The following is a 26,079-nucleotide window of genomic DNA, read 5'->3' as shown; positions in this document are numbered from 1 at the left end:
TACCCCAAGTCTGACATCCGAAGTTCAAGTCCCTCTACATCCTTCCCTGGCACCTGTATACCTTGGATCCCTCTCCAAACCAGCCCCAGACTTTTTAGGACCCTCCCTGTAGCCCTTCCAGCACCCAAACCTATTTCTAGGTTGATTTCTCTTTATAGGATAATCCTTATCCTATGCCATCACCTGTTCAGGGATCTCAGCAGCTTGAGTTCTGGATGAGAAATCAGCTGAGGCTTGGGAGGGGACAACAGCTCCAGTAAGCTGCCACTGAGTGGGCAGGCAAAGGGACGGGGCTGGCTCTCATACACCACTGCTCACCTACAGGCGGGGCAGACGCTTTAAAGGGCGCCTTCTGCCCGCCTGCCTGCCCCACCCTCAGTCAGTCCGCCTCCTCTTGCCCCTGCTGCCCCCTGCTGCCTGGAGTTCTGTCCCCACAGCCACAGCCACGGCAGCAGCTAGCCTCCGCCTAGCAATGCCAACCATGGACAACACCAACCATGGACAATGCTTCTGGTCTTTGGAATGGAGGAGGTCTGGGAATGGGGCAAGTGGCCCCCAGAGCTTCTGTGTGCCCTCCACCACAATAGTGAACGTATGCTTATTACCTCTGCTAATATATTCATACATACTCCATGTGCTCATAGGCACACATCTGCCCAAGCTGTCATCCATATATTCACATATCGAATACACAGATACATACTTAAACACCTGCTAGTGTTTGTGAGTATCCAAACACACACACGCTGAACTCTTTGTGGACTGACTCCCAGAAACAGCAGAACAAGTCCCTCTCTCCTCTCTCTCTCTCTCACATACACACACACACACACACACACACACGCAGAACTCTTGGTTTGGCAGCCTTTGCTCCCTCTCCTAGGAGCTCTGATGGTTCAGTGGTTAAGGGATTGAGTTGCTAATCATAAAGGTCAATGGTTCAAACCCACCAGCTGCTCTGTGGGAGAAAGATGAGGCAGTCTGCTTTTGTAAAAGATTTACAGCTTTGGAAACCCTATGAGACAGCTCTACTCTGTCCTATAGGGTCACAATGAGTAGGATGCACCTGATGGCAGTGGGTTTGATTTATGTTCTTTTGAGCTCTGGTAGGATAGTGGCTAAGACACTTGCCTGCTAACCAGATGGCTCACGGTTCAAACCCACCAGCCACTCCTCGGAAGGAAGGTTGGGCAATCCTACTTCCGTAGTGATACTGCCTCGGAAACCCAAGGAGGGGTCACTATGAGTCAGGGCTGACTCGACGGCACATAACAACAACAACAACAAGTAGCAAATACCTTTCAGACCTTACCCCTGCATGAAATCCCAAGTTCCCCATCTTTATCCTCCCTTCACCTGTCTTTCTCTTTCTCCTTCCCTACCCTTTTTTTTCCCCCTCTTTTGAGTCTGTTGAAGGCTGGTTGTTCAAACCCCCAGCCACTCCTTGGAAGGAAGACTGGGCAATCTACTTCTGTAGTGATATTGCCTCAGAAACCCAAGGAGGGGTCGCTCTGAGTCGGGGCCGACTCGACGGCACATAACAACCACCTCTCTCTGGCCACCTTTTCCCTTTCTGCCAGGAGGTGGCACCATGGTCCAACAAAGGAATCATCATCCCCTTGTAAGACTGCAATCTCCATTTCCGTTCATCCTTCCCTGCCTGCCTGTCCCATTTTCTTGCCAACACTCTTGATGTACCGGTACAGGGGAAGTTCCAGCTTTATAGGCATTCAGATCAGGTGTTGGAATCCTAGTTTTGTCATTTATTAGCTGTGAGACCCTTGGGATATTATTTAGACTTGGTTTCAAGTCTCTGTTTCTTGGTCTGTATGATAGAATAGTTAGGGAGGTTTTTTTAAATAAAACTTTTATTGTGATTAGGGTGAAAGTTTACAAAGAAAATTAATTTTTCATAAAGCAGTTCACATACTTTGCCTCATGAAATTGACTGCAATCTCTTACAATGCAATAGCTCTCTTCCCACTTCCTCCCCATAATTACCTCTTCCCTATATCCTCTTCCATGCACTCCTGTCTCCCCCATACACACCTGTCTCCCTGTGCATATGCTGTCCTTCTATTCTCCCATGATTGATCTCTCCAAGGAGTGTATCTACCATGTAAATGTTCAGCTCATATGCCTGTCTTTTGTTTGGCTGGAAGCCACAGGAGTGAGTTCAATTCCAGACCTCAAGGGCAGCTACGGGCCATAGTCTCAGGGGTTCCACCGACTCTATCAGACCAGCAAAACTGGTCCTTTTTTTTTTTTTTTTTTTAATGATTTTGAGTTTTGTTCCATACTGTTCTCCTGCTCTCCTACTCCATCCAGGATCTCCTACACATAGATATCCCTCTGGGTGGTTGACAGTGGTAGCTGGGCACCTACTAGTTCTTCTGATTTCATAGTCATATAGGCTGAGAATTGCATGGTGTACCAGTTCCTTGGACTAATCATTTTCATGTGTCTTTGGTTTTCTTCATTCTTCTTTGCTCTGGACAAGGAGACACCCATTATTGCATCTGGATGGCTACTTGCAAGCTTTCAAAATTGCAGTTGCTACTGCCCGAAGTAGGATGTGGAACAATGTTTTTGTGTAGTATGTTATGTCAATTGAGCTTGATGTCCCCTGAGACCATGGTTATGTCAATTGAGCTTGATGTTCCCTGAGACCATGGTTCCAAGCCCACAGGTCCAACTACTCACTCCCTCTGGGTAGCTGGCTGTGGCCAAGAAGTGACTACAGCCTTGTCCCTTGTCAGCTGTACTATATACCTGGAAATTCTTACAGAGCATACACAGAACAGTTACGGAGTTTTTAAATGAGATTTTCTTCTCGCTCTGGGGCATTATTAAGGGAATAACCACAGACTGAGAAAGTCAGAGAGGAGAGAGTCATAGCCAGAGGAAGTATGGGATGGAGGAAGTGGGGTTTTGTTTTGTTTGTATAATGGGAGGAGGCAGTTGAAGAAATAGGAGAGATGGGCTAATAACACTAATATTTGTTTTAAGTGCGTTATAGATATTTAGTCCTTTTTTTTCCCTCCACACCAATCCTATGAGATAGATTCTCTTTTTATCATTTTAAATATAAAGAAATGGAAACATAGAAAGTTTAAGTAACTTGCCATGATCATACAGCTTGTGACAGAGTCAGGATTCAAACCAAGCCTAGAGTCTTAACCACTGAGCTGACTATCTTCACTGATGGAATCTCTAAGGAATTAGGAGGGGTTAGCTTCCAGAAGGAGCTGAAGAGGAAGCCTCAGTCAGGGACCAAAGGAAGCAGAGGTGCATGGGCAGTTGAGCTTCTAGGCCTGGTGACTGGAGTTGATGGGGGTAAGGTCATTTTCTAATACTCAGGGTGGCAGGAATAAAGGCAAGAGAGTAGAGGATGTGTGTGGTCTGTGTGGGTGGTACTTAGAGCCCCACAGTCTCCCAACAATCTCCTGCAAGGACAGAGAGAAGGCAGAGGCTTGGAAGGGGGCCTTTAAGTGGTGGGAGAGGGAGAAGGACAAGGAGAAGGAGGAGAGGGCACTGAGGTAAGGAGGGGGAAGGGGCAAGTCCAAAGCCTTAGAGCAACTCAGTGCAAAGACAGGCAGAGCCTTTCACTCTCCTTACTCCTACAATAAAGGGTTTGAACCCAAAGTCGGCACCTCTTGCATCCTCAATGGATCTAGGTACCTCCACCTGCATTGATTGTCCACGTGGCTTTCACCTCCATTTCTGGAAGAACTGAGACGAGGTCACATTCATCTATGTTCCTGGTCTCCAGTAAGCATCTTCTAAATGAGTTGATGATTAAGTGCAGAATAACAAGAGTTAAATGTTCCAGGTAGCTGTCCTGAATTTGAACTCCTCCCTGCCTCTGTGTGACTTTACCTCATGCACCTCAGTTTCTTTATATATAAAATAGGGATAATGATGGAACCTCCTTGTAGGGTTGTTGTGAAGTTAAATATTGTAAAGTATTCAGCACAGTGTCTGGCACGTGGTAAGTGATCAATAAATATTGTTAATATTGCTCATGTGGATGAATGAGGAAGTGAAGGAGTGATTTTCCTCCTACTCAGAGCTCCTTTTCCCAAAGGGCCAACATGAAGTCATCCGGCTCTTGGGCTGGCTCTTGGGCTGGACCCCTGGAGAGGAATGGGAGGGAGCTGACCCATGGGGAGGGACTGGGGGCCAAGATCTTTGAGTACCATCCTTATGCAAACTCTCTATGTCATAAAGGTCTCAGCTGTCCTGTCCAGTGGCACCCCTCAGACACACTGTAGCAGCTCCCAATCCCATGGGGCCCTCTCATCCTATCCGTGCCCCTCGGCCCCCGGGCCTGAGTTCTCCCTACCGCAGGCCAGGTGCACGCCGACCAGGGACCCGGTTCCCCAGGATGTTCAAGTGTAGTCGCAGAAGGCACCGGCAAAACCCCCAAAGCCCAGCTGCCACCATTGCAGCCATCAATCTTGGCACCATGGCCGCTGATATCAACACCAACACCCACACTGCCACTACCAGCGTGTGGATCCTCCCACCTCGAGGTTAGTAGAAGGCCCCACCTAGGTGAGGGGTTGGAAAACCAGAGCTGCGGAAATCCCTGCGTAGACCCCTCTAGAGAACAAATCCTGCTAAATACTACCCCAAAGGTATGGTTGGGTCTTGATGGCAGGCATCTCAAAGGCTGAAAGCCTTAATGGAGGATGGAAAGGCTGGAAGCAGAGAGTTTGGGGAGGTGGGTGAATCCGAGGGGCAGTGGAGCTTCCAGTGCTGCAGCCTTCCTCATACCCTTCCCTCTTATTCCTCTTTTCAGTTCTCAGATACCTCTGCCACCCGGGGAGCTTTCTGATCCTCTAGAAATGCCAGAAGCTCAACTTGCTCCAGATCTGCCTTTCCCATGGGCCATAGATGATGAACGGATGAATAAGGCATTTCTGTTCCAACTGCCTTACTCTACTCTGAAGTGTTTTCAGTTGGGTATGCAGGGTGTGAGGGCAAGGTTGGAGCTGAATTCTCCCGGGGAAAGACTTCAGTGATAGCAACAGGATCATAATTAGACAGAAGGACAAGACAAGGTCAGCAGCACACATCATCTATCTTTGGCCTTAGAACTTCATTTGCCCTGTGACATAGGGGGCCCACCTGCCTTGCATTCTCATCTACGCAAGGAGAAGGGTCTCCTTAGACATCAAGTTATAGGAGCCAGCTCCTTAGGGAGGAAAGTGGAGGCACAGATCAAAGTGACAGGACGAAACTCAGACTTCACTGATGCAAGATGTAACCACGTGAGTGTGAGGTGTTTGTCTCTCGGTGTGCCTGTCATGGTCAGTGTGTAGGTGTAGCTGCTGGTGTGTGTGCCCAAGAATGTATGTGTGCATGAGACCACAAGAATAGGACTATAAGCAGACCACCAAAACCAAACCCACTGCCATAGACCCAATTCCAATTCATAGTGACTCTATGTTGTTGTTATGTGCCGTTGAGTAAAACTCCCCCATAGGGTTTTTAAAGGCTGTAAATGTTTATGGAAGCAGATTGCCACATCTTTCTCCCTCTGACCTTCTGGTTAGCAGCTGAGGGCTTTAACCACTGTGCCACCAGGGCTCCTTTAATATAAGCAGACCTATGGCTAAGTATGCCTCTGTAATAAAAAATACCTCTGGGGCTGGCTGCGTGTGCCACAGTGTGTTTGTGAGGGTACTTGGAGAGAGAGGGCAAACCAAACCAAGCCCAACCAAACCAAACTCATTGCTGTTGAGTCTATTCCAACTCTTGCAGTCCAATTCTGATTCATAGCAACCCTGTAGGACAGAGTAGAACTGCCCCCATAGGGTTTCTAAGATTGTAATCTTTACAGAAACAGACTGTTACATCTTTATCCTGTGGAACTGCTGGTGGGTTTGAACTGGTAACCTTCTGATTAGCAGCCAAATGCTTAACCACTGTACCACCAAGGCCCTCAGAGAGGGGGTACAGGCCCTGACAAGAGGAATGAAGGTCAGGAGAGGAATGAGAAACAGCCTGAAGGAGGAGAGAGTGGGAACGGCTGGCCTCTAAGGAGGGAGTACTACTTTCAGACCCCAAAACTCTCTCCAAGATAGGTTACTGTTTTTCAGAACTGGCAGCTGAGCTGGAGCTCTTGGGGGCAGGGCAAGACTGAGGTTGAGCCCAGAAAGGGGGAAGGGTGCTAAGCTCTCAGGCTTGGGGATTTTCCATTTGGATTTCTGAGTGTGTGCCCATGTGTCATCGGGTGTAACTAGGTTTCTATGGAATGTGTTTTCATGAAGTTGTGTCTTAGTGGCTGGGAATATTGTGTGGAATTCTGTTTCTGTGTGGCTTTTTTGCATGGGTTAGTTAGTGTGTGTTCCAATGTCTCAAGATCTGACTGTGGTTCCAGGGCTCCCTTCCCTGAGGGTTGAAGTTGGTAGTAAACCCTGGGACCTTTGGCCTGGCCCTCTGGGGTTCAGGAAGCCTGGTTAATGTCCTTTGCTGCCTGTGAGGGAAAAATGAATTGTGTCTGTGTCCATCCACTTCAAGGCTTGCCAGAGACTAGGACCGAGGGGAGGAAGGGGGGGTGGAGCGAGAGAATTCACTGACACTTCATGGCATCAGTGCTGGGTGGGGGCTATGGCTTCTCAGGGGTAGGGGGCAGATGTGAACCTAAATCACAGTTGCAAGGTGGTGGGGCTGGTGCCCTAGGCCTATAAGAGGGCCCATACACATAAAAACATGACAGTCCACAAACACATGCAGACAGGCATGTAAACATAAGTGGACTCAGACACACAATGCAACAAATATACACACGCATGCACGTATGCACACAGACCCCCACATGGCACATGTAACACCACCATATACATACCTACAAATGTACAGACACATACAAATATGCATGTATCAAAACACATGTACATAAGCATATAGATGCAGCCACATGCAAACACACTCATGCAAACCCAGCACACAGACACACACTCACCAGACTTCCCTGCCCCCTTGGCCCTGAGACCCAGACCCTATATGACTGCATGTGCATACCCATGCCCATGTCTGTGTGTGTTTGTCTGTGTATTTGCGAAGGGAGTGTTGAGCTGTGGGAACCCGATGACATCATCTCTTGTGGCTATTTTTAGATCTATCTGCAATGATGGCTCCTCCACTGCCCCTCCCCCTCTAGGTTTTCAGCTCTCCTCCCCCTCCAGGCTCCCAGAGGCAGCTGCAGCCAGAGGGCACCCACCAACCCAATCCAGGAGACCCCTGGATGGCTGGATACAGTTCACTCTCCCATAGCCTAGAGTCTGAGAACATCTCAGTTCCAGGCCAGAGGACAGGTCTTGGGCAGTGTGGGATTCTGGCCTAGGTGAGCAAACCTAGCTGGTCTCCAGCCTCTAGGACATCTCGGCTTCTGCTTTTCAATTTGAAGCTCTGTCTCAGTCAGTCTCCACTTACTCATTCATTCATTCCACAACTATCGAGTGTCTGCTATGAGCCAAGGGGTATGCTAAACTCTGGAGATACAGCAGTGAACAAGACAGCGGAGTTCGTCGTGAAGTTATGGCTGACGGACATTAAAGAGATAAACCACACTGGCGCTTCATTATATTGTGACCAGGTCTCTGAAAACTTAACAGGGAGCCTAAGTCTGGGATGATTTCCTCAGACTCTTTGTCTGCTCTGCTTTCTTCCCTTAGGTAAAACATAAGCTAAGGAGACCAGAAGGGGGCACACCCCTTTTCCTTGGACTCTTCACCTCAACAACCACACCTCCAGAATTCCTGAGTAGCGATTCCTTCTCACACCCTAGGCTGTGTTTCCAACGCTGCACTAACAACCTACTATTTAAGTGTGCTAACACGGCCCGCTGCTATTCACGTCTCCTGGGAGGCACGCCACTGTGCCCCACCTATAGATGAGAAAATTGAGGCTTGGAGAGGAGCAGTGCTAGCATATGTCTCATAGGGCCTAAGGAGCAACCCAGGTGACAACGGCAGAAGGTGGAGGAGGAAGTAAGCGGTGGAAGCGCTGCACCCTCTAGAACTGCGGCAGAAACACGCGGTGGGGGTTAGGTTTGGAGGCTAGAGGAGGAGGGACGGTGGCCCGAGGGGGCCATGCCAGAAGGAGGGCTTCCCGCTCCAGCCAGCAACCGCCTCGGGCAACCACCGGAAAATCGGGTTTGGCAGCTTCGGCCAAATGGTGGGGCTGGGGGAGGGGTCTGGACAGCTCCCGGAAGGCGGCCTTGGACGGGCCCGCCCTCCAGCCTAGAGTCTGGCCAAACTTCCCGCTTGGAGAAACATTTTATAATACTGGGACCCTTTGGAGTATAGGTGAACAGCTTTGGGCTGAAGGCAGGAGCCCAGAGTTCGAGTCCCCGCTCCGCCCCAGCAGCCAGTGTGATCCTTTAAAATTCCTGGCCATTTTCTTGACCTCAGTGCCCTTTCTAGGGAAGGAACTCCGTCGTCGTCCCCCACCCTGGGGGTTTTCCTGGGCGTCTGACTCAGGCACAGGAACACACAACCAGTGACTAGAGGCCAGACTAGACGCATCCCACCCCTACCCCGGGGCGCCAGGCAGGAGGTTCCTAGTCACCAATGGATCAATTGCCGGAAGTCTAGCTCCAGCCCCACAATGCACCACCACCGGCCACCCCACCCTTAGCGGTACTCCCACCCACGCTCCACTTCCGGGTTCTTTTCCTTCCTCACCTTAGGGGAAGGCTGAACGGTCCCCTAGGGAAACTCCCAAATCTCTGTTTCTGGCACCTTGCCCTCCAATTACCCCTGCATTTTCCTCCCGGTGTCCAGCAGATCCCTCAGTAAACTTTCCCTGGGCCCTGGGGCACGATAGGGAGGAAAGGAAGCTTCTGGAAGGGTTGAGAAGAAAGCAGCTTTTCCTGCTATTCTCGGATACTGGAGTCCAAATGAGGGGTTTATGGGAAGATAGGGTGGGCCTGGAACTGGGCTACCCAGGGCACTATCTCTGCAACAATGGGAGAGGTGGGAATGGTACCCTTCTGTCTAGCCATCTCCTTCCTCAGCCTCCAGAGAACTCAGAGAAGAGAGCCCAGAGCTGAAACTTGAGCCTCTGGAAGACAAACACAAAACCCCAGGCCAAATGAATCCCGACTTGTCATTATGTCAACAACAAAATTAATTAAGCATAATACACAAAATTGTGAAATTTTAGATTCATAGGAATCCACAATTATGTTGTTGTCGTTGTATGTGCCGAGGAATGGGCCACAACTCATAGCAACCCCTCCTTGGATTTCCCAGGCAGTATCACTACGGAAATAGGTTTCCCAGCCTTCCTTCTGAGGAGTGGCTGGTGGGTTTGAACCGCCAGCCTTCTGGTTAGCAGTTCAATGCTTTAGGAACTATGCTACCAGAGCTCCTTCCACAATCATAGAATTCTAGGATAGCAAAATCTGAGTTACAGACTCTTTAGAAATTCAGAATTCTACATTTCTAGAATCACAAGGTTAGAGTATCCTTGAGCTGGAAGTTTTGAGAAGTCAATTAGTGAAACCCCTATCTTCAGGTGGATGTCTAAACCAGAGGATTCCCAACTGGGAATGGGCAAATGAGTTCACACATCAACTCTGAGGTGGAGAAGGAAGAGGCAGAGAACCTGAGACATAGAAGTTCAGGGTTATGTAAGATGCCTTCAGCAAACCAGACAGAAGACTGATTTAATCCATGTGGACACATTTTTGGTCCCTGAGACTGAGGGAAGTAGGGTGGGAGATGGGGAGAGGGAGAGAGGAACTATATAAGCCAAGAAAATATATAAACTAGAGGAAAAATTTATCAAGTAGCAAAATATTCTGGCTCCAGCATCTCCAGCTCTCCAATGATTTGTGTTAACATCAGTCTAGGACATTTCCAAAAGTTAGTAAGACTCATCACACTAATGACAACCTAGGTCTGGCTTTTTTTTTTTTTTTTTTTAAGAACGGTCCTAAGCAGAACATACTTCATATAGGACAATTCTTGGAGCTGCTAGAAGAAGTCAGCTCTCTCTAAAGATGCTGCTGACCAGTGAGCAAGGTGGTGCTCACCAAAGCTACCTCTCTCCCATGTGATAGGGTTCAGGATCCTCAGCAAGGCCCTGGCAGGGGAACTTGTGGATGGTACCTGTATGGGGTGATACTTGGGGGAACTGGACATCTCTACAGAAGGAACCAACTTTGGGCAGCACTTGGTATTAGCCTTGTCTAATCTGTGGGGCTGGTTACACAGCAAACAACAGGGATGTTTACTTAGCATTTCTGGGAAACCACTGCAAACTCAGGAAACCAGAAGAAGCAGCTCCAGAGATAGACATATGCCAGGCCCTGCTGGGCATGGGAAATGGGACAATGTCAGTTGGAGGTCCTCTTGCTTGGCTACTTGTCCTTGGATTCAGCTCGACACCTATGCCCCAACCTCTACTCACACCTCCATTTGCCTCTCTCTCCCTGCCTGCCTGCTGTTGTACCTACTTGGACCTGCAGTGTGACCTTTGACAAATCCTGTTCTCTCTTTAGGCCTTAAACTTCCTTTGCTTGGTTTTGAAGTATGCTATGGAGTCCTAAGTAGAGGGTCAGTGAAAAAGCAGAAGACCCTCAACGAGATGGATTGACACAGTGGCTATGATGATGGGCTTAAGCATAGCAAGGATTGTGAGGATGGCACAAGACCAGGCACTGTTTTGTTCTGTTGTATATAATAAGGTCACTATGAATTGGAATTGATTGAATGTCATCTAACAACAACAACATGGGGTCTTAAGTGCAGTTTTTAGTATTTTATAACCCTAGTTTTGTCCAGATCAAGTCTAAATTCAGCTGTCTCCATTCCCAGCTCCTAGAAAAAGTGTCAGGCAGTTTCAGAGGAGAATGCAAGGAATAGGAAATAGAAACAGTGCTCACACTTGTCAGTGCCTATGATGGGTGCTTTCATAAATCTTTTATCATGCCCACAACTACCCTGTTCATATGCATCTTTGTTCCCATTTTATAGATGCAGGAGCTAAGCCTCAGGGAAGGTAACATGCCTAAAGGCATCCAGTTAGGGAGTAACAGAATTGTAATCTCAACTAGATCTGTCTGTCTTAATCAGACAGCTGTGTAAAATGTGAGTCCATGGATAGGAGTTTCAAGGATGTGACCCAGGTGGTCAGCCCTGAAAGGTGGCAGTGAGTTCCATTCAGGGAAGTGAGCAATAGGAGCTGACAATTTCTTATGCTCTGAAAAAAAGGTGAAACAAAGTTCCTCCTACTGGGAACTCTGCATATTCTCAGCTCAGATTAGAGATAGCTGGGTGGGATGGGAGGTGGGGGGATTGAAGTGTAGAGTGGAGTGGTCCTGGACTGGTCAGAGGTTAGAGGGCTGCTGCCACTGTTCCAGGAAATGAGGTGTGTGTATTTGTTGGGGAAGGGGCTGAAAATGTGGCTTCTTCACTTTCTGGGTTGGGCTGGTTTCCTTCCCCCTAACATCCCAGTTAGAGCTGATAGTCAGGCCTTCAGAGAATGGGGCAGGGGATATTTCCAGTTAGAATAGCATCATGCTGTCTTGACACTAGACTAACTGCTTTGAGGTTCCCAGCATCTTTTAGATCACTTAGAGTGTCCCCAGGATTTCATTTTACTTGGATCCACAGTCAATACTCATGGAAGCAGCAGTCAAGAAATCAGATGTCTTATTTTGCACTGGGAAATCTACTGCAAGGCACCTCTTTAAAGTGTTAAAGAGCAAAGATGTCACTTTGAAGCCTCAGGTATGCCTAACCCAAGCCATGGTATTTTCAATCTCCTCATATGCATATATGGAAGACTGAGATGAGATGATGCCTTTGAATTGTGGTGTTGGTGAAGAATGCTGAAAATACCATGGACTGCCAGAAGAACAAACAAATCTGTCCTGGAAGAAGTGTAGCCAGAATGCTCCTTGGAAGTGAGATTGGCCAGATTTCATCTCACTTACTTTGGTGATGTTGTCAGAAGGGACCATTCTCTAGAGAAGGATATCATGCTTGGTAAAGTAGAGGGTCAGAGAAAAAGGGGAAGATCCTCAAGATGGATTGACACGGTGGCTGCAATGATGGGCTCAAGCATAGCAAGGTTGGTGAAGATGGCACAGGACTGGGCTGTGTTTCATTCTGTTGTGCATGGGGTTGTTAAGAGTTGGAGCCAACTTAATGGCTCTAACAACAACAGCAACAACAACAACAGAGTGATCCAAACAACCTTGTACAACTGTCTCAGTTAATTGCCCTCAAAGGACTGGATTTCAGAAGGACCTCTCACCCCAGCCCTGCCCAGCGTTGGGTCACCATATAGGCTGGGAGATCCAGGAAGTCACTGGCTTAAAGGTCAAGGCTAGAGGCAACCCTGGGAAGCATGTCATCTAAACCACTCACTGAAAAGGTGGTGGGAAAGTTTGAGGTCCAGAGAAAGAACAGGATTTGCCAAAGGTCACACAGCAGCCACAGCTGTCACCACTATGTGCCAGGCACTCCCCTTGGCACTGGGGATACAGAATTGAATCAGGCTTCGTCCTTGTTCTTGAGAGCTTGAAACCTAATGGAGAAAACAGGCTTGTATATATCTAGACAGATGCAGGGCTCAAAGTGAAGTTTAGACTTTGTACAATGGGAGCTTGGAGAGTCGGCGGCAGAGGCCCTGATAGGCTTCAGGGAAGATGCATAGAGGTGGTTGCTGGGTTTAAATAACAGGTAAAATTTCAACAGATGCAAAGGGGAAAAAGATCTTCCAGGGTGAAAAACAGCATAAGCAGAGACACAGAAGGGACACTGGTTGGTTATATCCAGAAGAACAAGTTGCTTTGCAAAGCTGGCCCATGTGGCTGGAGTAGAAGTTTGTTGGGCAATTGTATGATGTGGGGACTGTGTGGATTGTTGTTGTTGTTACCTGCCCTTGACTCAGACCCGACTCATAGGGACCCCTCCTTGGGTTTCCCAGGCAGTATCACTACAGATACTACAGTATCTACTTCCGTAGTGATACTGCCTCGGAAACCCAAGGAGGGGTCGCTATGAGTCGAGTCGGTCCGACTTGACGGCACACAACAACAACAACATCACTACAGAAATAGATTGCCCAACCTTCCTTCTGAGAAGTGGCTGGTGGGTTTGAACCACCAGCCTTCTGGTTAGCAGTCAAGTGCCTTAGGCACTACCCTACCAGAGCTCCTCTGTGGGGATAGAGTCACAAAAGGTGAAGGCCCCAGAGGTATGAGTGTCCCTGGGGAAACATTAGGGGAATCCTAGATTACGGCTGGGAGATTCTTAACAGTAGGGATAGGAGCTGCTGAACCTTCACCACTTCCAGATACATTTCCTTTAAGTTACACACACAAAGCCTCAATCTTCCCTCCTTCCAGGAGGACCCAGGCACAACCTTGCCCCGCTAAAGGGGAGCAGGTCACCCACTCTACCGCACTAAGACCTTCTCATTCCCAGGACTAGTGCGCACACCTCCCCCATTCAGAAGCTCCCACACCCCCCTTCAACACCCCTGCCTCCACTGGGCCAGGAAGAGAGGTCGTTCTCGGCTTTGGCGGCAGCTAGCTTTCCCAGTGCCGCTGTGATGCAAATCCGCTCCGGATTTATACGCGGGCGGTTCTTTCCCTAAAGTGGGGCGCACCCGGCGCCAGGGCTCGCCTGGAGGTATTCCAGGGCCTGGAGCGGGGGTGCCTTCACCACCAAGGGATACTGCGGATGCCACCACCCTTCTCTTTGACCTGGGGCTGGGGGTGAAGGTGGGAGTTCCGGGACTGGGCAGCTGTGGCCCGGAGGCCAGAGGTCGGGACTATAAGTAACCCTGCCTACTGTGAGGGCCACGGGAGAAGGAAGCCGAGGTCTGCAAGAAGTCCCTTTCGACAAGGGGGACCGTGGGAGCCCCCAAGAGTCTGACTACGAGTGCTCGGGCAGGTGGGGTCCTGGTCTCCAAGTCCAGACCTGAGGTTTTGGTAGAGATACGTGAAGGTTTAGGGCTGGTGAGCTGCCCAAGAGCGAGAAGTGTGGGAAGCGGGGAATCCCCGGGCCTCTAAGGAGCTGCCCCATCCTTGAGAGTGGCAGGTTGCCTCGTTTGGCCTCTCAACAGACGTGATTTCGGCACTGAGAACTGATTTGACCCATCCCTGCCTTGGAGGACGAGCTCTGGTAGTATAGTGCCTAAGGCAATTGACTGTTAATCAGAAGGCTGGCGGTTCAAACCCACCAGCCACTCTTCGGAAGGCAGATGGGGCAATCTACTTCCGTAGTGATACTGCCTCGAAAACCCAAGGAGGGGTCGTTATGAGTCGGTCCGACTCCACGGCACACAACAACTGCAACTGCCTTGGAGGGGCTCCTTGTCTTAAAGCAAAGCCTTGCAGGTTCACAAGCCTTTACCCTTCAGGGGCCTAAGCGTCTGAAGCTACGGGGGGGGGGCGGGATTGAGGGCCGACCTGCTGGAGTGGAAGTAGGCGGTGCACTCTAGGGTCTCCAGCTTTGAGGAAACGGCGGCTCGACTGGTGTTAGCTTTTTATGTAAAATGCTATCAAAATCAGCAAAGAGAGATGGCTTTTTTTTTTTTTTTTTTTTTTTTGAGTGCCTACTTTAGCCAGACCAAGGACGTGCCCAAAATTTACAAAAAGAGGAGTGTGTTTTACTTTTTTCTTGGTATTTTTATAATCAGAAAAAGACAATACTTGAAAGAAAAAAAAAAAAAAAGACCTAGGTTTCAGCCATGCTGAGCCACTTGCAAAATTTTCTTCTCCAAATATGTTTCCTTACTTGTAAAATGAGAATGACAGGAGTACCTAGGTGCACGGTTTGTGGTAAGATCTAAGGTGCTTGGAACAGTGTTCAGTAAGTGGCAGAAATGGGAAGAACACTTACCCAGTTTGGAGGTGTGTGTGGGGTAAAAAAAAAAAAAAAACCTCATTGCCATCAAGTCGATTGCGACTCATAGAGACCCCCTCTGGGTTTCCAAGGACATAGTGACATCCTTTGGGTTTCCAAGGAGGTAAAATTTTATGGAAATAGATTGCCCAGTCTTCCTTTTGCAGAGTAGCTGGTGGGTTTGAACTGCCAATCTTCTGGTTAGCAGTCAAATGCCTTAGGCACTATGCCACTAGAGCTCCTTGTGTGTGTGTGTGTGTGTGTGGGGGAGGGTGACTAGGAGAGCAAAAAATCTAAAACAGTGGAAATCTGAGCTAAATCTTAAATATGAGTAGGAGCCAGACAGTGGATAAACGGGGAGGAAGGACAGAGGGAATAGAATAACTAAAAACAGGCTGGTGAGAAACAGGACAGTGAATTTGGGGAAACTGAATTGTGAGGCAGGGAGTGGATAGAGAAGTTGGGATGGTGAGGAGGGGCCAGACTGGAGCAAGGTGAAAAGCTTGAAGTTATTGAAGTTAGTTTTTAACCTGAGAGCTGTTGAGGGATTTTTAAGTAGAGACAGGAGGAGATAGTCTCCCTGTGGGACAATGTGGAGGCAGGAGACCTGTGAGGAGCGGGCTGTGGTGGTGGCCTGAACTACAACAGATGAATGGAAAGAAATGGCTGCATTTTAGAAGTAGAAACTGTAGGACTTGGTGATGGGGTGAATGGGAGACATAAGTGAGATGGAGGTATGAAGATGATACCTTGATTTCTACCTTGGGTCCCTGGTTGAAGACAGAGAACAGGAAGAGTAACACATTTTGGGGGATGCTGAGTTTATTATTGGACATGCCTCTGACCAAACCCTCAGAAAGACCCCTCAAGAGTTGGGGTCCAGCAGTCCCACCTGGCAATTACTCTGTCCTGAAGATGGTAGGGGTATCATTAGCCACTTCTGGCTGGCTGTTTTCTGGCTGCAGTGGGCTGGAGGTCTGGGTGGGGATGCCAGGGGGTATGGGACATTGCCACTACCAGGCTGGGCATGGTGAGTCTCTTTGGACACGGACACGGACACGATCATATTAAGTAAGCTCAAGGATTAGGTTGTCAGACTGTTCCCAAAGAGAGTCCTGGGGAGTAGTGAGTCCTCTGTGCTACTGAGATTACTATCTCCATTTTACAGTTGAGGAAATTCAGGCTCAGGAATTAAGTGGTGGAGCAGGAGATGAACACAAGCCTGTATGATGTCCTCCCACAATACCAGAAGCTACATCATGAATGATTACATTTGCTCTAAGAGAGGTAGGGAAAGCACTAGGACCATGTCGATCCTTGGAGGAGCAAAGCAGTCTGTAGGGGCAGCAGGGATCAGGGAACGAGGCAAAGAAAGCTTCCTGGAGGCATTGCCATTTATTTTGTCCTGGAGGGAAAGTCTTGTTTTTTGTCTCTCCAGCCAGTGGATCTTTGACAGTGGATTGTTGCCTGCAGGGAGGGTGACCTTGTCTGAGGGGCCTCTAGTCTGAATGTGTTCACAGAGTTGTCTTGCAGATACCTCCCACGGCCCTAATGGGGACGCGTCCACCTCACTCTCTGGCATTGGTCAGTTTGCGCTGGCACTTCACTTTACTTCACTGGCAGTTGCAAGCCCAGTGTCTATTCATTTGTATATCAGGGTTCAGCAAAAGTTTATGTTCTGTTCCCAGGTTTTGTTTTACTTTTCAAAAAAATTATCATGTGATGAAGTGATGAATTCTGTCTGAGAGAGGACTGGCAATTACAGGAAAAATCCATCTTTTTGTAGATGACTATGGAAAAGTTGTAAGACACAAAAAAATGTTGCTTACTCTTATTTGTCACCTAGCTATTTTCCCCTAGGTGTCCAAATGGCTGAGGCAGACTGATGTGGCAAGCGGAGGTGGCAAAATTCTTGGGAGCTGAGAAGTGTATTTGAAAGAAAAGAAAAAGAAAGATTAAATAATATATGTTCATTATGAGAGCTCTGGTGGCTCAGTGTCTAAGACATTTGACTGCTGCCCAGAAGGCTGGAGGTTCAAATCCACCAGCTACACCTTGGAAGGAAGACTGGGCAATCTACTTCCATAGAGATATTGCTTAGGAAACCCAAGGAGGAGTTGCTATGAGTTGGGATCAACTCCACAGCAGTGAGGTGTTATTTTTTTTTAATGCTTATTATGGAAAAGTTAAGGAACTCTGGTGGCACAGTGCCTAAGGCTAACCAGAAGGTTGATTGCTAACCAGAAGGTTGGTGGTTCAAACCCACCAGCCACTCTGCGGAAGGAAGACTGGCAATCTACTTCCATAAAGATTTACAGCTGTGGAAACCCAATGGAGATCGCTGTGAGTTGGAATCAGCTCATTGGCAGTGGGCTTGGTTTGGTTTTTATGGAAAATACAAGCAAGTAAAAAGAAAAAAATATAAAACACCCATTAATAGGCAAACTGCGGAAACAAGATGGGGCAACCTACTCCCGTAAAGATTTATCGCCTGGGAAACCCACTGGGGGTTGCTATGAGTCGGGATAGACTTGACGGCAGTGAATTTTTTGTTTTTTAAGAAGTAAACACTTTATTATATATATATGTATATATAATTTGGGGGGAGCTCTGGTAGCATAGTGCCTAAGGCACTTGACTGCTAACCAGAAGGTTAGTGGTTCAAACCCACCAGCCACTCCTTGGAAGGAAGGTTGGGCAATCTACTTCCGTAGCGATACTACCTCAGCAACCCAAGGAGTGGTCGCTATGAGTCGGGTCCGACTTGATGGCACATAACAACAACAACAACAACAACAACATAATATTGGGGCATATGTGGTTTTCTTTTACATTGTCAATACACTGCATGTTGTTGTTGTTATGTGCCGTCAAGTCGGACCCGACTCATAGTGACCTCTCCTTGGGTTTCCGAGGCAGTATCACTACAGAAGTAGACAATCTCATATCTTGCTCTTTTAATCAAACAAAATTTTAAGAACTGACTTATGCTATTTAAAATTTTAAAAAAAGTTTTTAAATTGCTGCATAATCTTCTACTAAATGGAGTTGCTATATTTTCTTTTACCAAGCTCTTATCCTTGGACATATATTACTCCCCACCCCCTATTATTAAAAATGTAATGAAAATCTTTGTGATAAATCTTTGTCCATATTCTGGATTATTGTCTTATAGATTTTTCTGGAAGTGGTATTAGTGGGTCAGAGGATAAAAATATTTTCAAGGATCTTGGTATATATTGCCAAAATGCTTTCCAGAAAGATTGTGCCAATTTATACTTCATCACCCTGATATAAATGTGCTTATCTTTTGGCATAGGTCTAAGTCTTGCTAATTTAGTAAATGAAAAATGGAATCTAATTTTTTAGAGTTTCTTGGAGGCCAAAGTGATATGGGTCAATGATTTGGTCCAACCTGGTAAATTTCTCTCCTCATCAGACTGCTTCCTTCACCAAACTGGTAGAGTTGGGCCTTTGTCATGGGCAGCTGGTATTCTTACCTGCCTAGAATTCTTTTCTTCTTCTTTTGGTTACAATACTCAATTTTCCTTTGGGAACACTTCTCAGTCTTGGTCCATGTGGTTCAGGTGGATGTGGCCCACCCCAGAGTTCCAAGAATGGGCATTGAGACCCTAGCCTGGGCAGTCATCACAGTGATTGCTTTGGTGATGGGTACTTCATCCAAGCGGGTCAATGATAGAATGCTATTCACTGGAACAACTGGGACAAAGGCACTCTTTCCTGGCAGAGGGCTGGAAGTAGGAAGAGTGAAGCTGATATATATAGGCCTTGAGCCATCTTTGTCACTCAAGGGGAGAGCCCACCTAAGACTGAAGCCAACATGAGTTAAGTGGTGCCAAGAAATGAAGAAGGTACTGGAGACTTTGTTTGCACTTCTGGATCCAACTGCCTGGCTTTTCATTTACTTGAAGCAACAAATGCCACCTTTTTGCTTAAGCCAATTTGAACAAGGTTTCTTTTATATGCAACTGAAAAAAATCCTATTTACACACATGGTTTTGTATGATGTTCAGAAAAGGCAAATGTGTCTGAATTGTTATAGAACCATAGATTCTGAAAGTTGAACAGAACTTCACCATCTTCTTCATCCCTGCTTTATACACAGACCTCCTCTATGTCTTTTAGTTATCAGTCAGCTTTTGCTTGCCTTTGGTAAGCCTTTGCTTATCTTTTAAGGACATTGTAATCACTACTGTCAGAGTTAATCTTTCCCATCATTGGAGATTCAGCTCTGAAAGTTGTTATTTATTTACTTTTTCATGAACTAGAAGAAACAAACTACTCCCAAACCTGAAACTAAGATAAAGGATGGGATTCATAGATGAACTTAATCTGATGGCCCTATGTATTTCAGCCAAATCCTTGGCAATACGAGGGAGAAGTTAAGGAACTGAGTTTCAGGGCAGAAGATAGCTAAATGGTTGGAATAAGGTAATGGTTTTGTTTATTTGTACTGCTTTTAAAAATTTGGGGCCAGGCAATTCCTTAGAAAACTGGAATTGGAGATACCATCTGACCCAGCAATCCCATTACTAGGTGTATATCCTAGAGAGGTGAGAGCCAGGACAAGAACAGATATATGCATACCCATGTTCACCGCAGCACTAGTTACAATAGCAAAAAGATGGAAATAACTTATGTGCCCATCAACAGAACAGTGGATGACCAAACTATGGTACATACACACAATGGAATGCTATATAGCACTAAAGAAGAATGTAGAATCTGCAAAACATTGCATAACATGGATGAATTTGGAGGACATTATGCTGAGTGAAATAGTCAATCACAGAACGACTATTGTGGAGGGTCAAGGAAAGGTTTATATATGGAGGGAAACTTTCTTTGTTGGTTGCCAGGGGCGGGAGGGAGGGGAGGGAACACTGCAGGAAAAAAAAATGCATTGACCCCCCCCCCCAAAAAAAAAGAATTTGGGGCCAGGAAGAGAGGCCTAGAGAGAAAGGAGGAGGAACAGATAAAGAAAAGTTAAACGACTTGGCAGAGTGGCAGAAAGTCTTTTAAGAACAAGAGTGTCTCATACTAACTTTGGGGGGTTTTCTGTGGCTATGCTAAGTTCTCTCTGTCCCATGAATATCCGGTAAAGTTTGGTAACAAAGGCCTTTGGTAATTGATTGTGTGTGTGTGTGTGTGTGTGTGTGGTGGGCTAGTTGGAGAAAGAATTGAGTACTGGGACTATGTTGATAAGGTATAGGACAGGAATAGCATGTGTGGGATTTGAGACAATTCATAAGCTAAATTCAGATAGTGGAAGCAGAGTCTCAGAGCCAGATGTGACCATGACAATATAATGCCTTGGGGATTTGCAATAATCTTTAGGAATCTCTTGGGAATGAGGATTTGAGTCAGTCTTGTCTGATTCTTAAGAGGCAGAAAGAAGCCCAGCTAATATCTGGATTGTACTCAAAGGCAAAATCAGCCTTCATCAAACCTCTTCCATGATCAAAGATATTGTCTTTGGGGGCCAATGAAAGACTAAGTCTATTCCCTTTGCCTCGTGTGACAATAAATTTGTCATCTGGCTTTGGAGTCAGAACTGTTTGATTCTGGGCTTTGCCCCAACCAGCTGTGTAATGATAGAACTTAAAATCTAGTGGGAGGATATTGACAATAAACAAATACATAAGATATACAGTATGATAGGTGGAGATAAGTACTATGGAGGTGAAACAGGTAAGGGGGAGATGGAGTGCCTTGGGGGTTATTTGCCATTTTATAGGGGTGGATAGGGGAAGCCTCATTGATAAGATGACACTTGAGCAGAAACTTGAAAGAAGGGAGGAAGCAAACCCAGTAGATACCTTCAGGGAAGAATGTTTCAGGTAGAGGAGTAGAGAGAGGAAGGGCAGACTCTGAGATAGGAAAATGCAGGGTGTGTTCAAAGATCAACACAAAGAGGCTAGTGGCTGAAACAGAATGAATGTGCCCTCAGTTTCTCATCTATAAAATGGGAATGATAGCTAATAGTACCTGCCTTATGGGGTGGATCTGATGAGTAAATCAGATAATGCATAGCACAATGGCTAGATTTTGTAAGCTGTTGTTATGAAGATTACAGCTAGGTCTTAGACCTTATCAACCTTTCTTTTCTTTTGTGATAATGGTTTGTGGTTCTTGATTCATGCTAGTTCTTTTCGTCTGACGTATGCTCTTGTCAGCCTATAACCTCCCTGCTGCAGTTCATTCATCCATCACTAAGTGGTTTGTGAGCACTACTCTATGCTACATACTAGGTTCCGGGAGTTTTTTAAGAGGCCCAGTGCCCTGTTGAAGACAGTACATTTTCTGCCAGTATGTAATGCAGAAAAGGAGCACTCCTGGTGCAGTGGTTAAGTGCTCAGCTGCTAATCAAATTGCTGGAGGTTTGAACTCAGCAGTGACTCCTCAGGAGAAAGATGTGGCAATCTGCTTCTGTAAAGAGTACAGCCTTGGAAACCCTATGGGCAGTTCTATTCTGTTCCATAGGACCCCTATGAGTTGGAGTTAATTCTACCACAGTAAGTTTGTTGTGGTGGTTGTTATATAATGCAGAACAAGCCCCCCAAAAATAACTTAGCAAAATGCTCTGGGAGTTCAGCAGTAAGCTCATGGAAGACTTCCTGGAGCAGGTAGCATTTGATCTGGCCTTTGAAAAAAATGCTTGTCATGGATGGAGATGATGTGGAGAGGGCATTCTGGAAGGAAAGAAAAGGTATGAACCTGGGCAGAGAGGCTGGCATGGCTAAGTCATGGGTACATAGGGAAAAGTGCCAAGCATAGTGTGTTGGAAGATAAGAAATGGGGACCAGATTTTGAAGGAATTTGATTGTTAAATTAGGGAGTTTGGAATTACTCTGTAAATTATGGACAGCCATCAAACAGTTTCAGGCAGAGAGTAATGTGGTCACAATTGTGTTTTACAATAATCTCTCTGGCTGCATTGGAGGAGTGCTTATAATCAGTAGGGAGAGAGGGACACAGTAAGGAGACAGTAGCAGCTGCCCTGGTGAATACTGATGAAACCTTAGGAATAGGGATGGAGATGAAGGATGAAAAAGATACAAGTAGAAACAGGGAATTCTTCAACTGATTTCTAAGGATTGTCAGAGAACAGATAGGAATTACCCAAATGTGGCCAGAATGAAATTGTGCTGTCAACTCTTCTGTAATTGTGCCTTGGACAATTGTGAACAGGTATTTTCAGTCCTATTGCATGGAAATACCTTTCAGAAAGGGGAGGTGGACAGTTGTAATGTGTGCTTGCCTTGGGACCTTCCTGTTTGGGCATTACATAACTGCACAAAACTAGTAACTTGAGGTACTTTAGCCTTCATCCTGTCCCTGAGGGACCCGTTTTCTGAATAGGGATTTCTCATGGCTTGCAGAGCGACTTGAACGAAGAGATAGAAAATTGAGTTTTGATTCCGGGAGTGTCAGGCTCAAAGCTCTGTAAAGTTGTAGGAAATTATGCTATGACTCCCACGTAATAATTTTAAAAGCTTGTTTTGATTTCCTAAATGGTCCATCCAGCAGAAGTCAAAGATCTTCCAAAATTTGATAATTTGGTTGGACCTTGGATCTGCCAAGCTATCAGTAACTTTAAAATAGGAAAGCCAATCCAGGATTTATAATTCTAGATGGGTGAATCCATAGCACCCAAAACAGGAGGTTGGAGGCTCTGGCTTTGAATATGAGTGGTCACCCAGTCACCTCCTGCGGGGCTTTCCCACTGACTGACAGCAACTGGTCTTGTGGGAAGACTTTGGGTGGAGGAAATCACAGGGAGGGGCCCAGCAAGTGATTATCATAATAGCCCAGCTGAGCATTTCTCAGCTTCAGGCATTTTTATCCACATTAGTTAATTACCTGACAGTTTGTCTAAGAGGAGATGAAGGATGGTAAGATACAGCAAGCTCATGCCTGATCACATTTCTAGGGTCTGGAGGGGACTGATAACGTGACTGCAGTAGCAAGGCCAGAACGTTTGTGTCTTTGGACAGAGGCTAATGGACAGGAGCTAATTGACAATCTCTTGTGCCTATCCGTGTGATTGTCAGCTGGTTTGTCCGCGACAGTGTGTTAAATGCCCCATTCAGTACGGGGGCAGTCACGGCTCAGAGAGGCCCAGTCAGACTCCGTTACTGATCTGATGACAAGTGCATGTAGTATTAACTGCTTCGTCACAGATGTCTTCTCTGGAGAAATGTCTCTGTGTCCAGGACACAGAATGAGATTCTTCATGGCCAGAGATGTAGCGTACAATAATTTTTTTAAACAGGAAATTTTCACATCAAAATCCAGCCAGTCATGAATTCCTGTTATTCACTATTTAAAAGAATCATGTGCAGTATCTTCTATAAGAAAAACCAGAAATAAGTTTATAGAAACTTGTTTATAGAAACAAGTATGTCAACATAGCTCATCGTGGTAACTTAGTGTAGACATCTATTATTTCACATTTTAAGTTTTACTTTAAAAAATTGATATAAGTAAAATTAATTCCTTTTTGTGTATATTTCTATAGGTTTAGATCAGGAGTCAGCAAACTTTTACTGTAAAGAGACAAGCAGTAAATATTTTAGGCTTTGCATCCATACAGTCTTCTTGCACAAGTATGCAGTTTGGCCTTTGATGTGCCAGAGTAGCCACCGACAATTCATAAAGCCATGACTGCAGCTTTATTTATGGAGACAGAAATTAGGATTTCATATAATTTTTTCATTCCCCCCCAATCATTTGAAAAATGTAAAACACATTTTTAGCTTGTAGGCCATACAAAAACAGATGGTGGGCCAAATTTGGTCCGTGGACTATAGTCCACTGACCCCTGGTTTAGATGAAGGTTTCTCAACCTCATTACTATTGACATTTTGGATGAGATAATTCTTAATTGGTGATGAAGGGTCCATATCTTTTGCTCACTTTTTAGAGATGGTTTGCTTTCTTATTACTAAGTTCTTTATCTTTTTTTTTATTTGATTGATAAATTTTAAATTTTTTTCTTTATTCTTTCTTTCTTTCTATTCCCTATGACTATCCCCTCCTTGTGCCCTTCTTAACTATGCCTTTCTGTTTGTCCTGTTTTACCTCTATGTAAATGCTGCCCCTCTGATGTCCCATGGCTGATTGATCTAGAGGGTGCATCTCCCTAGAGTAGGTAGGTGCACCACCCTAGGTTAGGTGTTCTGCATGTAGGTCTTTCTAGTATTGGGCTTAGAACAAATCCAAGGAAGTGAGTCCATTTCTAGGCCTGAAGGGTAACCTGGGGCATAGTCTCAGGCATTCTACCAGTCTCTATCTGACCAGAAATTCTTGTCATTCTTGTGTTTTTGAATTTTGTTCCACTTTTTTTTTTCCCCCACTCTATCCAGGATTTCCAGTTTTGATCCCTTTCCAAGTGGTTGGCATTGGTAGCCAGGCACCATCTAGTTCTTCTGGTCTCAGGGTCATGAAGGCTGGGATCCTCATGGTCCATCTTATCCTTGGACTAATTGTTTCCAGATGCCTTTGATTTTCTTCACTCTTCTTTGAGAGGAGATCAACAGTTGCATCTTAGATGGCAGCTCAGATGCTTTTAGGGCCCCAGTTACTACTCACCAAAGTAGGTTGTAGAACAAGATTTTTATGTACTATGTTGTGCCAATTGAGGGTGATGACCCCCGAAATGGTCTTTAGTTGGCAGGCCTAGTAGTTCTCTTTCTCAGGGTGTTTGGTTGTCTCTAAGAGGTTACTCCAATTCTGTCTTCTGTTGCTTCTGTAATGTATGTGGCTAATTTTGTAGCACAAGTGCATATGTAAGATTATCTTCAGTCCAATCTATCCTTGGTCTAATGTATGTTCCTGTTCCCCTACCCCCCACCTGATCTTCTCACCTGTCTATGCATTTATCCATAGCCTGGTGTTTTGTGTTATTGGTAATGCAGATATTAGTCCTTTTTTAGGTATGTAATTTGCAAATATTTTCTTCCAGCCTGTGGCTTGTCTTTTGTTCTCTTAACAGTATCTTTTGCAGAGCAAAAGTTTTTACTTTTGATGAAATCTAACTTATTATTATTATTATTATTATTATTATTATTATTTTATGGATTATACTTTTGTGTTGTATCTAAGACATCTTTGCCTAATCTAAGGTCATGAAGATTTTCTCCCATTTTTTTTCTAGAAGTTTTATAGTTTTAGATTTTACATTAAGGTTTATTACCCAATTTGAGTTATTTTTTGTATAAGGTGTGAGGTAAGCATTGCATGTGGATATTCAATTATTTCAGCCTCATTTGTTGAAAAGATAATCCTTTCTCCATTGATTTGCCTTTCTTTGCACTTTAGTAAAAAAAATCAATTGAGCATATATGTGTGGGACTATTTCTGGCACTCTATTATGTTTCTTTGATCTCTGTGTCTATCCTTTTGCTAATACTATACTGTCATAGCTCACATTTTAAAGTCAGTTCCTAAAGATGAATTCTTTTGGAACAGCTATACATCTGATAGGAAGCTCTGGTGGCGTAGTACCTAAGGCACTTGACTGCTAACCAGAAGGCTGGAGGTTCAAACTCACCAGCCAGTCCTCATAAGAAAGATTGGGCAATTCACTTCCGAAGTGATACCACCTCGGAAACCCAAGGAGGGGTAGCTATGAGCTGGGTCCAACTCAATAGCACATAACAACAACAACAATACATCCGATAAGTGCTTTGGCACACTGAATGCATCCAAGATTGTAAAATATTTAAAATTTGAAACTTATTTTTGTAAAAATCTTAGAACAAGATGGAGGGTGGCACAGCTGATGACTCAGACAGTGTGAGGATGCTGAAAGAACATTGAAATACCCATAGTCTCTCTAAGTCACAGCTGAAAAGAACAAAGGAATTAAGCTAAATGCATTCAACAAACATTTGTGGAGCAGTGTTCGAGGCATTGGTTATACAGAAGGGAATATTATAAATCATATACCTGTCTTCATGGAATTTAATTTCTAGCTGGAGATATAGGTAATAAGCAAATAGAAAAATATGTAAATAAAATTATTTCAGGTTGTAATAAGTGCAAGCAAGAAATTAAAATTGTTGTTGTTGTTGTTTGCCGTCAAGTCGGCCCCGACTCATAGCGACCCCTCCTTGGGTTTCTGAGGCAGTATCACTACGGAAGTAGATTGCCCCATCTTCCTTCCGAGGAGTGG

General features: G+C 45.6%; 1 protein-coding gene across 1 annotated transcript in view; it reads left to right on the top strand.

The window, feature by feature from the left end:
• The first annotated feature begins 4,288 nt into the window (after positions 1 to 4,288).
• LOC103201916 (phosphatidylinositol 3-kinase regulatory subunit gamma) overlaps positions 4,289 to 26,079 on the top strand; it is a 379,666-nt gene continuing 357,875 nt past the window's right edge. The window contains exon 1 of the mRNA XM_007946679.2: positions 4,289 to 4,535. Coding sequence (XP_007944870.1) covers positions 4,289 to 4,535 — 247 coding nt within the window. The remainder of the gene's footprint in view (positions 4,536 to 26,079) is intronic.

Source organism: Orycteropus afer, unplaced genomic scaffold (assembly GCF_000298275.1).
Source record: "Orycteropus afer afer isolate SDZICR_OR568_19922 unplaced genomic scaffold, OryAfe1.0 scaffold00169, whole genome shotgun sequence".
NCBI lineage: Eukaryota > Metazoa > Chordata > Mammalia > Tubulidentata > Orycteropodidae > Orycteropus > Orycteropus afer.
Note: the sequence above shows the minus strand (reverse complement) of the source record. Positions and strands in the feature narration are given on the sequence as shown.